This window comes from Aquarana catesbeiana, linkage group LG08 (assembly GCF_042186555.1).
Source record: "Aquarana catesbeiana isolate 2022-GZ linkage group LG08, ASM4218655v1, whole genome shotgun sequence".
NCBI classification, from domain to species: Eukaryota; Metazoa; Chordata; class Amphibia; order Anura; family Ranidae; genus Aquarana; species Aquarana catesbeiana.
This window is the reverse complement of record NC_133331.1, coordinates 109,770,431-109,782,896: the sequence shown is the minus strand read 5'-3', so window position 1 is coordinate 109,782,896 and position 12,466 is coordinate 109,770,431. Positions and strand designations below refer to the sequence as shown.

General features: G+C 41.7%; 1 protein-coding gene across 1 annotated transcript in view; it reads right to left on the bottom strand.

Annotated features, from left to right (window-relative positions):
* The window catches only part of CCDC6 (coiled-coil domain containing 6), a 77,633-nt gene that overhangs the window by 12,067 nt on the left and 53,100 nt on the right, over nucleotides 1–12,466 (bottom strand). Inside the window, exons 4-6 of the mRNA XM_073596305.1 lie at nucleotides 11,332–11,435; nucleotides 7,492–7,652; nucleotides 1,219–1,375 (exon numbers count right to left, since the gene is read on the bottom strand). Of these exons, the coding sequence (XP_073452406.1) occupies nucleotides 1,219–1,375; nucleotides 7,492–7,652; nucleotides 11,332–11,435 (422 nt within the window). The remainder of the gene's footprint in view (nucleotides 1–1,218; nucleotides 1,376–7,491; nucleotides 7,653–11,331; nucleotides 11,436–12,466) is intronic.

The following is a 12,466-nucleotide window of genomic DNA, read 5'->3' as shown; positions in this document are numbered from 1 at the left end:
GGGGAGGAGGAGCCAGGAGCATCGGCGAGGGACCAAAGAGGAGGATCGGGGCTATTCTGTGCCAACCCCGGGACAGGTGAGAAGGGGTTAAAATACTAGAGATGCACCGAAACACATAGGCCGAAAATGGGAGAAAAAGGTGCCAATAATAGCACCGAAAAAGCTATTTTGCAGAGATCTTAGCATGATTTTACTGTGCTTATAGTGCTTTTTTTATGGGTCAAGTGGCTCAAAAACCGCATTAAAAAAATGTAACGGGTGCGTTAGTGATGCGTTTTCAATAGGCGTGTTTGTTTTTTTAACTGACCAAAGATGTAGCAAAGCAGGATTTTTAACACCACAACGGAAGCGCAAGGGACCAGTGTGAAGATATACATAGAATTTAAACGGATGCATTTTTCTTTTCTTGCGCTAAAGGTGCCAATAATGGCCGACAAATTCATGATTATTTAAATTCATTCATTAAAAAGTCGAAGAGAAGACAATTTTTTTTAAATTGTCATTTTAGGCCAAGTACCTTCTGCATTTTCAGAATGAATGAAGAATGAATTCCCCAACTATGTTGCCATATACCAAGCCATTGCCAAGTCCCATGAACTGGATTACATTTAGATTAATATATCAACAGCAGATCGGAAACACTACCAAAATGTTTAGCTTCTCCTATTTAAAACAGCATATTGTTTAAAAAAACAAAACCAAAAAAAGCTTTATAGCAGAACTAAAGCCATTTTTAGAAAAAATTACTGGCAGGTAGGATTTACTACACAAAGAAACTATTATGTTTTTTCCCTTCTGCCTGCCAACAATGTTTCTTCTGAATATATTGTGCATATGCAGGTCAGTGTACATTCTGGATATGCCTTCGGTGTTGGGATGAATTAATTCATGTGCATCAACCCAGGCCAATCAAATAAGATGGCCGAAGATGTCAAAACCAGAAAATGACCAGGAGATATCAGTGGCAGCAATGGAGCATGAGTGTGATTGTAGCCATTGCACTGCTGAAGGGGGGACTCAGAGGAGATTTCTATCATCCAATCATGTGCAAGCAAAAATTCTGTTTTTCACTTTTCTGGCATGTGATTGGGTATTCTTTGCAAAGTGACACTTTACCTCATTTACTAAGCTCTGGAGCAACTGCACTTGCAGTGCACAGTATATTTGCCTTTAGTAAATCAACCCCAATGTATTAAGAAGGTACATCAACCACAAGACCTCTCATCATCCATTTCTAAGCTGGACTCGCTTTCCGACAGCTGTCTGCACAGGGCTTCTCGTCTCTCCATTTCTCTCTGAAGTTTCCTCTGAAGTCTCAGGTTTTCTTCCCTCATATGACGCTCTTCCTCCAAATACTGTGCCATCTTCTCTGTATCTGATGAACAGACATTAAGATAATGTTATTACAGTAGTATTGACATAAAGCCTAGAGTGTAATATAGGATTTTTTAATCACTGTGAAATCCATTTCTTGGTGTCTATTTAAACACAGGAAATCTTCACCTCCAGTTATAATGCCACCAACAGGAAGATTTGTAAACAAAAAACTGCAGGCCAACCTCTGCTACTATCAATTTGCCTCAGTTTTGTAGCAAGCAATACCAAGAGCATGACCATAAAAACATAGGGCTAGGAAATGTAAAGAGGAAAGGATCGCCGCTACCCCCAACCAGCCCAGATGAATAAACGATAAGGAACAGCCTCAGCCTACATGTCTCCACCAACACCACATATCTTGTGCATTAAAAGTGGGAGTCCAGTAGCCATTCCTGATGTGCTTAAAGCAGAACTGTTTATAGAGCCAAATAGCTTACAGTATAATTGTACATTTAGTTATACATTTGTACTTGGCCTTGTAGCTTCTCTAAAATGTCAGTGTAAAGGGTTACTCTCAATAAAGAGAATTCATGCTACCTACATTGCCTGCAGCCTCCTTGTTCTGAGTGTATCCTGTTGGAAAATCTGCCCCTAGCAGAGAAGTTGTTCATTCAATTCACTGCAGAGCCCATCTCCTGGTTTAAAACTGCACTCTATTGGTGTCAAACTTGTTTACATCAGACACAGAGACAAACCAGACCTAGGTCATGCTTCTGTATATAAGATTTATCCTCAGTAAAGGAAAACCGCCATATTACTAGACAAACATCACAAATGCATGTAACAGCAGACATGATTTAGGACCTGTTCACACTAGAATGCTGTGTGGGAAAGCTGCGTTCCGCACAGTGCGTTTACCCGCACCACATCACATGGTACAAATGTACCTTGTGATCCTGTTGCAATGCGTTTCCAAAAGTAGAGCATGCACTACTTTTGTTGTGGTGCGCTTTCAGCCCAAACAAATGGCTGAAATTGCACTGCCCAGAATTGCACAGGAATATGGAGTGTGATCCTGTATAACTCACATGCAGTTCCTAGTGTGCATGGGCCCTTAAGGCTCCTTTCACATGGGCTTTCTGATCAGGTCCGCCTGTCAGTTTTTCAGGTGGACCTGATCAGACGCTCCATTCACTTTCATGGAGTGGCGGATGTCAGTGGGGACATGTCCTCTGACGCCAGCTGCTATCCGATCCGGTCTGTGAAATCCAGGTGGATGGAAACCCTATTTTCCATTCGTCTGGCGTAACGGATCAGATGAAAAAACGGACAGGCGTTCCGTTTTCATACAATCTCCCCATAGAGGAGAATGGGACTCTGACAGGTCTGTTTCAGCACAGTAAGCGGAGATGGACCTGTCATCCACCTACTCAGCGGGGATCAGTGGATTGAGCAAAGCAGAGCTCGCCGGGCAGACCGCCTGTGTGAAAGAGCCCTAAAGTGAAATTTGAGTTTTTGTTTATATTTCAAAGTTTTAGACCCGGAAAACAATTTTCATTTTTTTAGTCAGGTAAAAAATACTGCATATGAATATTTCATACTTAAATCAGCAGGTGCCACATTTCCATTCTTTTTTTCAGCAAGCTCACAATGCAATGCTGTTAAAAGTAGTAAGGGTCCCCCCGTTAATACTTACCTAGGTGGATGCAGCTTCGGACCGATGCTTCATTTGTCCCCCAGTGTCTGCACTGAGAACCGAGCCATCGAACACCACTGATGGCTCGGTTCTCACGGACCCCCCGAGAGAGTTGCTGTCAATCAGTGTCTCTCCTCTGCTTCGCTGCGTTCACTGGAGCATTGAGCTGTGAAGGGGCAGGGAGCGGGCGTTTCAGGCTCTCAGTGGGCAAGACAGGCATCAGTCAGATTCCAGTGATGCAAAACGAATTGCACTCCTGTGACCCATAGGAGAAGCCCAGCCAAACAAGCTTAGGGTGGACTTCTTCTTTAATAACTTATAGTGTGGACCTGAATAGCAATTAATAAAGTCGGAGAAGGGGCATAATCCCTTCCCACACTCGTATGGGTTTTCCATTACACATGAGACGTTAGGGCTGCTTTCACACTGATCTGCGGTAAAGAGGCATATGCATTTTGACACGTTTTTGATGCAATTCAGTGTGTTTTTTGGTTCCCTGCACCTGTGAAAAATGGACATGTGATTCAAAAAAGGACCCAAAAATGCAAACATGGTGCATTTTGTTTTATGTGCTTTAGCTGCATTTTCCATTCATTGCAATGGGGTGCTGAGTTTTTGGAGTGGTTTTCAAAACCGCTCTAAAGATGCAGCATGCAGGACTTTTCAAAATGCACTGCACCCGCAGCACAGTGGTGTGAAGAGTGCCATAGGATTTAAAAGGGGAATAGTTTAGGATGTGCTTTTGCCACGCTGGAATGGTGAGTTTTAGAGCAGCAAGAGCACATAAAGTGTGAAAGCAGCCTATCAGGTTTCCAGACAATGCTGGTCATTTCTCATTAAAAAGCCTAGCATGCTATTAAAACAAAGTGCCATGGAAACACCCTGTATTAAACACTTAAAGTGGTTGTAAATGTTCATTTGTTTAGAAAAAAAAAATAAACAGGCCTATACTTACCTGCTCTGTGCAATGGTTTTGCACAGAGCAGCCCCTAGCCTCTTATTCTGAAGTCCCCTGCCAGAGCTCCAGGCTCCTCCTCTTCATTGGGTGCCCCTGCGGAAAGCCGCTTGCCATGGGCGCAACCGTGCGGACTCACTCAATCCTGCTGCTTTCCTCCATGCTCCAGTGTCACAGCTTTTGATTGACAGCAGCGGGAGCCAATGGCTACTGCTGCTATCAATCTGTCCAATGAGAGCAACAATCTGATCGCTGGATCAGATTGGGCTCAGATAAGAAAAAGGGAGGGGGTCTGGGGGGAGCTGCAGCACAGAAGGTTTTTCACCTTAATGCATAGAATGTATTGAGGTGGAAAACCTTAAGGCTTTAGAACCACTTTGATAGTGCACTAAAGACTTGTATAGAGATAACTAAAAACTATATAGAATCGGTTTATAGAATTTGCAAAACATAAATAAAAAATAAACTCACTTTGCAGCAACAACTTCTCAAATATATGGGTTGCCCAAAGATGACCAGGCCTACTCAGCTAATAACAGGTCTTTCTCCAAGATTTCAAGAAATATACCCCACCTAGCTTATCCACCAACTTCCAAGAAGGATGAATAATTCCAGTGATTAAGCCTTAGCTGATAAATGGATCATGCATGTGCCAAAGTTGATCATTGCTTTAATAAACAGGCAACAGATTAGCTGTGAAAAACAGAGCCGATTTATGAAGCCACAATTTTATTAGTACAAAAAGGGTAACCTTTCTTATCTCTCGGAAATGCCAGAAAACAAAGTACACAAGGACATGAGAAAGCTGAAATGCTGCAGATAAAATCATCAAGAGGCATTAATTATGAACAAAGCAGTGTCCAGATAGGAGTTTGTTGGTTTTAGCACACATGAATGACAGTATCAGCTAATCTCCTTCAAAAATCTCTAGCCAAGGAAAAAATAATATTCATATAAAAGTTAATGAAAAAGAATGGGAATCCACTCCAAAAATCCATCAATATCCAGGGTAATGGGCAGGTAGAGGACAAAGCTCATTGTGAACTGTTGGATCACTGCACATTATAAATGTACACTCACTGATTTTTCAGCAGCAGATTTTACTTCCAATCAGATTTTATTATTTTCCTGTTCCTTACACACAGCTGCTCCCTTCCTATCCTACCATTTCCCCTTATTTTATTATCCCCTTTCCTTTCACTGGAATCTCTGTAGCATAAACCTAAGTCATCTCTCCATGTCCTAAAAGATATATGATCTTTTCCCCGCCCCCTCAATCATACTTACCTAGGTGGATGCTCCATCTGCCCCCCGCCGGCTCCAACACTGTGAACTGAGCGATCTAACTACGCAGATCGCTTAATTCTCACAGCTCTCTGAACAGAGAGCTGCTGACTGTTAGCAACTCTCTGCTGTGCATCCTCCAACCCCACTCCTTGGAGTGCTGGCCTGTGGAGGGGGCGGAAGTGGCCGGCTTAGGCTCTTATTAGTGGCTTGCGGAAAGGCTGAGCCGGGTGCTGGTCCAGGCATGCGGGCAAATTCCAACTCCCATTGTCGTGATCTTGCCCGAGCCTGGACTGGCACTGTGACGTCAGCAGACTTCAGCTCACTGTAAATTGAAAATGGGTCACAGGAATGCAAATACGAACGGTATTTCTCCTTTCAATAAAAATGTCATCTTTAACCACTTAAGGACCGGGCCCATACAAGCGCACTTTTTTTGCATTAAAAAAAGTAAAACAGTAAAGTTAGCCCAATATTTTTTTATGTTGTGAAAGAGAATGTTAAGCAGAGTAAACAGATACCAAACATGTCACTGCACCCACTCGTGGAATGGCGACAAAGATTTACCCTTAGAAATATCCATAGGTGAAGTTTAAAAACAGTGTTTAGGTAGAAAGAAAACCCCTTAGGGCACATGTTACAGCAGCATAACCGATTCTGTCCTGTGTATGCAGTGTTGTAGGATATTATGATGCAATGGAGAGGGTGGCCATTAATAAAAAGTTTACAGGTCCTGGGCTATTATCTCTTCTCATTAGAAAGGTCAGATACACATTTGTATGTTACTGTTTAACACGGCTGTATGATAACCACTGGGTAGTGTAATAATACATTTAGAGCCTTGGATGTAGAAGGATCCTTTATTCTAATATGTTAGTCCTGGATATTACGTACATTTAACTATAGCCACATCCTACAGGTTTTGTAGTATGTGTATTGTTCTCATTTTGCTCTGTAACTATACCTGACCAATGATAGGTTTGACTATATGCATATTTAATTATAAAAAAAAATATCGAAAAAAGAAAGGCTGATACAACTGTTAACATGTAGTGATTACAACAGTTTCTAAGTTAAAGTGGATGTAAACCCTAAATTTTTTTTTTTTTTTTTAATGTCAATGTAGAGTAAGATTTAATCCAGCTATGAGCAATCCTTTGTTTGTCCAGATTTACTGAACAATAAGGGAAAAACTTTGTCAAATCCTCCCCCTTGCTGTGAGTGACAGGTGATTTACATATCTCGTGCACTAGCCTAAGACATGCATTATTTTTTAATTCCCTCCCCCACTCCTTTCTTCAGCAGCTCTGCAAGGATTGGCTGTTCCACACCTCAGCATGATTTGGCATGCTGAAGTCATGTGGTTACTTTCCTGTCTTTTCACTGAATGTTAGAGATCATAGCAGAAGTTCAGTGTAAGAAATACACAGGAGAAAATGCATATTGACAAGGAGTATAGGAGTGTAGAGGTGGGCGGGGAGTCTACTGACATCACGACTCCACCCACCGAGCTCCAGACAACAGACCCACCCACAGAATATGCAGTTTTTCGGGTCTCATATCAGACAGAGGGGAGACATTTGACAGGTAAAGATACATGCAGGAGGCATGTATATCCTCATAGATAACCACTATGGCAGTAGTTTAGAAAGGATGACATTGGGTACATCTACTTTAAAGCCGGGTTCCACCCAAATTTTGAACAATATCTGTATTTATTCTCTTCCTTGCCTAGATGCTGACATGCCGTTTAAAAAAATTTAAATCGCCGTAATTACCTTTTATTTTTCTATTCTTCTTTGCACTTCCTGGTTCTCCTCCCGTGGGAGCAGGCGTGTTTCTAGCCTCTCCCAGACTCCTGGGAGCTAGTCTCAGGCTTCCCAGGATGCCACTGAGCATGTGCGGGAATGAGCAGTGAATGCTGGGAGCACAGCATTCACCACATCCAGGAAATAAATGCTTGTGGGCTTCAAATGCCCACAATGAAGATGGAAACTGCCTGCAGTGAATAATATAAGTTATTCTTTCCGACGAAATCTGACACAGGCGGACATATTACACACAATATGTGAGTATGTAATGCTGAGAAGAAAAGTTTGTGAATGAACTCAAAAAAAAAAAAACAAAAAAAAAAAAAAACGATAGATAGGTGGACCCCCGCTTTAAACATAATATTCTGCCATTCAAATAGGCTGGAGTTTACCAGAAGCAAAAGACATAGAACTAGATGTTCACTTACGCTGTAACTGAGCAGCCCGTAGTTGCTTCTTTAGCCTCTCTACTTCATTCTTTAGAAATCGTATATGTCTCATCATGTTTTCCGGAGAGTCAATGTCCATTGATATGTCTCGTGGTGAAGGTGGGGCAGACACAGGCTGGTCCAATTTCTCCTGTAAAATTCTAAAAACAGAAGTGGCTGCCATGAAATTTGACTTCCAAGGTTTACACATCCAGTAAGTAATGGGTCAAGAACTGTAAATTAATATTAACTAAGAGAATTTTTTTGTTTATAAAAACTTTTGTACTCCCTTTTATATGTATGCAAATGGAACAGCCACATTTTTTTTTATTACACATGAAGGCTTCGTAATGACCTACTTACTGGCTTCAAATACTGCGTCCCCGCCGGGAGTAATTATTGCAAATCTGGTTGTACCAAAGGTGATCAATTGAACATCTTGGAGTACATTAAAGTGTTTATTACCATAAAAAAAAAAAAAAAATTGATCCTGTTCCCTTAAAGCATGTTATACAGCACAGTGCCTGTGCTGTGTAATCTTTTGGCTCCCTGTATCACCTGAAATACCTGGCTGATCCTGCCTGGTTCTGCCCTCCCCCACGATTTATCATGGCTGCTGAACCCTGACATCGTGGTCAGTTTATGTGCCTCCATCATCCGCAGCTCTCCTGTCCTCCTCTCCCCCCTCCCCGTCAGCTTGTGAAAGTACCACTCCTGCAGCTATAAAACTATTGTATGATCATGCCATCCCCTCTGTTAAATAAGGACATGTGCTGCACAGTATGTTTTTTAAAAAAATATGCAGATTTCAACCTTCTTTCAGAGCGTCTCCCGGCGCTCATGTGACTCCTCGGCTCTCTCCTCCTCTTCTGACGTCCACTGAAGTTCTTGGCTCCGCCTGCTGGAGTTGTCAGCCCAGGAGAGGAGAGAGCCGAGGAGTCACATGAGCGCCAGGAGACGCTCTGAAAGAAGGTAGAATCCGCTTTTTTATATAAAAACACATAAATAAGGACATGTGCTGCACAGTATTTGTTTTATTAAAAAAAAAATGCGGATTTCTACCTGCTTTCAGAGCGTTTCCCGTCGCTCACGTGACTCCTCAGCTGACAGCTCCAGCGGGCGGGGGCAACAACTCCCGCTGACGTCAGAAGAGGAGAGAGCCGAGGAGCCAAGTGAACGCTGGGAGATGCTCTGAAAGAAGGTAGAAATCTGCATCTTTTTTTTTTTTTTTTTTTATAAAACACACACTGTGCAGCACATTATTTATTTAACAGAGGGGATGGCATGATAGTACAATAGTGGCTTTACAACCACTTTAAGCCCGCCCATACATGGTTCGAATCTCAGCTGGTTCCTGCTATATCGGCTGAGATTCAAACAGTCTATGGCCATCTTAATACAGTGACTAGTGCTAATACTATATACACTGTCACTGTACTGACACTGGCTGGGAAGAGGTTAACCTGTAGTGCGATCAAAGGGTTAACTGTGCCTAACAAGTGTTAATGTGTGTTGCTTTTCACAAAATATCGGTTTCTTATTTCGGCTTTATAGTTTCCCCTATACAGAGCCCTGTGTTTGTTAACACAGGGCTCTGGGCTGTGATTGGATACAGCCAAACAGCAGGTCCCGGCCATGAATCATTGTCCAGGACCTGCTGAGGAAACCCCACAGAGTCTAATCACAGCGGGTGTCGGCATGGGGACGGTTATGCACCCTAAACCCAGAAGAGGCCAGCAGCCTACGCTTGTACCGGCCGCCCATTTGCAGTACATTGCATGTAGTCCAAAAGAGGTTAACCACTTCACTACCACTGTATATTTATAGGACACTTCAGAAATCACCCTTAAGTGGTCAGTGCACGTGTTAATGGCTTTATACATAGCTGCTCTGAGCAGATCTGTACCTCATGATCACTGTGGTGACCAATCACAGCGATCACGAATGTAAACAGTACTACTGCTGACAATGGAGCAACTGCCCCTCTTCTCACAATGAATGGATGAATCAGTCACAGGGAGCAGCAGATTTGTGGCAATTTTTATTGTGGGATCGTTTTTTCTCCTTTCCCCCCAAACTTTTACTTCTCCTCCCCTCCTGTAGATCTGATTTACATCCTGCCTCAGAATGTGACCTGTAGATAAACCCTTTACTATAATAAGCCCCTCATCTCCACTGTGTATGACCTTGCCTTTTTTAGAATGCACTGTATCTAGTGCACCATTACCAAGCTACATTGTTTAACCATCTAAATACAAGCATGTTTCTTTATTTTCAAAAATGTGGCAAAGGAGACCTTGGTGTCTACTTTTCAAAAAGGTAATTTAGGCATTTGCTTTCCTGGCCATTTTTTAAATGTGTTAGAACAGTTTTCCCCTTTATATAGTAAAAAATAAAAAAACAGTGATTATTAAATAAAACCAAAATAAAGCTTTGTCTCAAAAAGGATATAAAATGAAATTGATTTCAGTGTTTAACCACTTTCAGTCAGGGCCAATTCTGACATTTCTCACACACACACTTTTTTTTTTTTACTTAGAACCCCCCCCCAACATTATATATTTTCTGAAAACAGAGGCCCCGAAGAAAAAAATAAATGGTTGTTGCAATTTTTTTTTTATGCTGCACAATATATGCGCAGCCGTTTATCAAATGCAAAATTTCAGGTAAAAAATACTTTACATTTTAGTGCACACAAACAATAAGATACCCCTTTTTTTGGCATTATATAAAACAGTGGTTCTCAACCCTGTCCTCAAGTACCCCCAACAGGCCATGTTTGCATCACACATGTGAGTTATCCCCACAGATGTCCAAGTGGAAGCAATAATTCTATTGCCAGAGCTCATGTTTAACTCTAAACTGGTAACATGTAAAGGCTCTTAAAGCGTTGGCCGTTGAGATTTTTAGGTACCATAGTTTGTTCATTCCTGACATGCTTGGTATCTTATTTACTTGGCGCAGCATCATCTTTTATATCAGTGGTTCTCGAACCTGTCCTCAAGTACCCCCAACAGTCTATGTTTTGGGAATTTAACTTAGATAAAATAGCTGTCCAAAATACCAAGCCATTGACTCTGATTTAAAGCACCTGTGCAAGATGAAGGAAAACATGCAAACATGGCCTGTTGGAGGTACTCGAGGACAGGGTTGAGAACCATTGATATAAAAGATGATGTTGCGCCAAGTAAATAAGATACCAAAAATGTCAGGAATGAACTATGGTACCTAAAAATCTCAATAGCCAAGGCTTTAAGAGCCTTTACATGTTACCAGTTTAGAGTTAAACATGAGCTCTGGCAATAGAATTATTGCTTCCACTTGGACATGTGTGGGGATAACTCACATGTGTGATGCAATCATAATTTACATATGCGTGCATGATTGCATTTGCTTTTTTTTTTTTAACATGGTTTCCTTTTTGTGATACCATGGGCCATGACAGGTACTATTTTTTGAGAGATCTGGGGTCTATTCCTTCTGTGCCCTGTAAACATGATCATGTGGCTGTAGAGCTGCTCTAATCACTTTTACAGTAAACCCCATCGCCAAATGCGGATTGCAATACCAGGATCATGGCTGCAGTTGCAGTACATCCTAGGGATGGGAAGTAGTTGCCCGACTGAGAAATTTTCACACTATAACACTGAAAACTGAAAAATGGCCTCATGAACAGATATTACAGGCTGGTAGTCAAGTGGTTAAACAATCGTTTTGGTGCACCAATACACACAGTAAGGCAACTAATGATGTCTGCTTGTCATTTCTTCACTGGCCACTTTATTAAACTTATAATTGAAAGGGTTAACTCATGTTTTCAAAGAGATGTCGCACACTTACCTTTTCTCAGCTTCAAGTTTGTCCATCCTTTTCCATAGACGATTTACTAGTGCCTCTTGCTCTTGTTCCAATGTATTTTCAAGGTCAATTTTTTCACGCCTTAGCTGAGTGCATAAAAAGATTTTGGTTAGAAAATGAATATATGCAGAGCTGTTGAGAATGGAACAAGATTAACCAGGTGTTCAGCTTCAGTAAACAAACTGACATGAAGAGAAAATGCTTCAAAACCAACTCCAGGCAGAACTTTAGCTTTGAATAGCGTGGAAAATTGTTAGAAATAATTTTTCAGTGCCGTTTTTATCTTCACTGAGCTAATTTCCCACTGCTTTCTACCTACCTGACAAAAAAAAGTAGTGAAGGGGATTCTAGACAGTGAGGGGGGGTATACACAGTATTCAGAGGGCAGAAGGGTTGGAACCGCCTTCAGGGTTTTATTTGTCCATGTCCCATTTGGAAAGATTCCCCTCTGACTTCTCGTCCAAATGATGGGTGTCAGGCAGAGTAGGAATTGAAGAGAAAATCTCTCAAACACAATCTATTCTTTTCATAAAAATATAGAAAATTATTTCAATCCAAAACTCCAAACTGCTGAAACGGCTGAAACTCAAAACTGTGCTTACTGTTACACCTGTCAATGTATATGTAATTCTGTGCAACCAATCATGTGAAACACACAGTCCTTAATTATGGACTGGTTCAGCAACGCTGCATCCTAGGTCACTGTTCCATCTCCAGATTCCTGATTGGACAGGAAATTATCATTACCTACATCCAGTAAACAGGGAGACAATTCAGGAGTAGCAGTGACCGTATTTACTACAAGTGGTATGTGAAAAATAACACTTGGCCAAATAACCACTAGCAGGCAGTAAAGAAAGACACTGTCACCTTACCCATACTGGGCAAAGTGACAGTGTCTTTGCAAGATCCATGCCGATCCTGTTTAACTCACCCCACCAGTGCTCTCCCATTGTTCCTTTCACCCCTGCAGCGGGTGACAATAACCAGTATGGCTGGGTATGAAGGAACAGATGAAGACCTCCCCAGCAAGTGTTCCAGTCTAGAAGCCAATCGCTAGGTCTGAGCAATGTCTGGTTTTGGAGTACACGTGTCTCTACAATCCCCTGGGTCATCA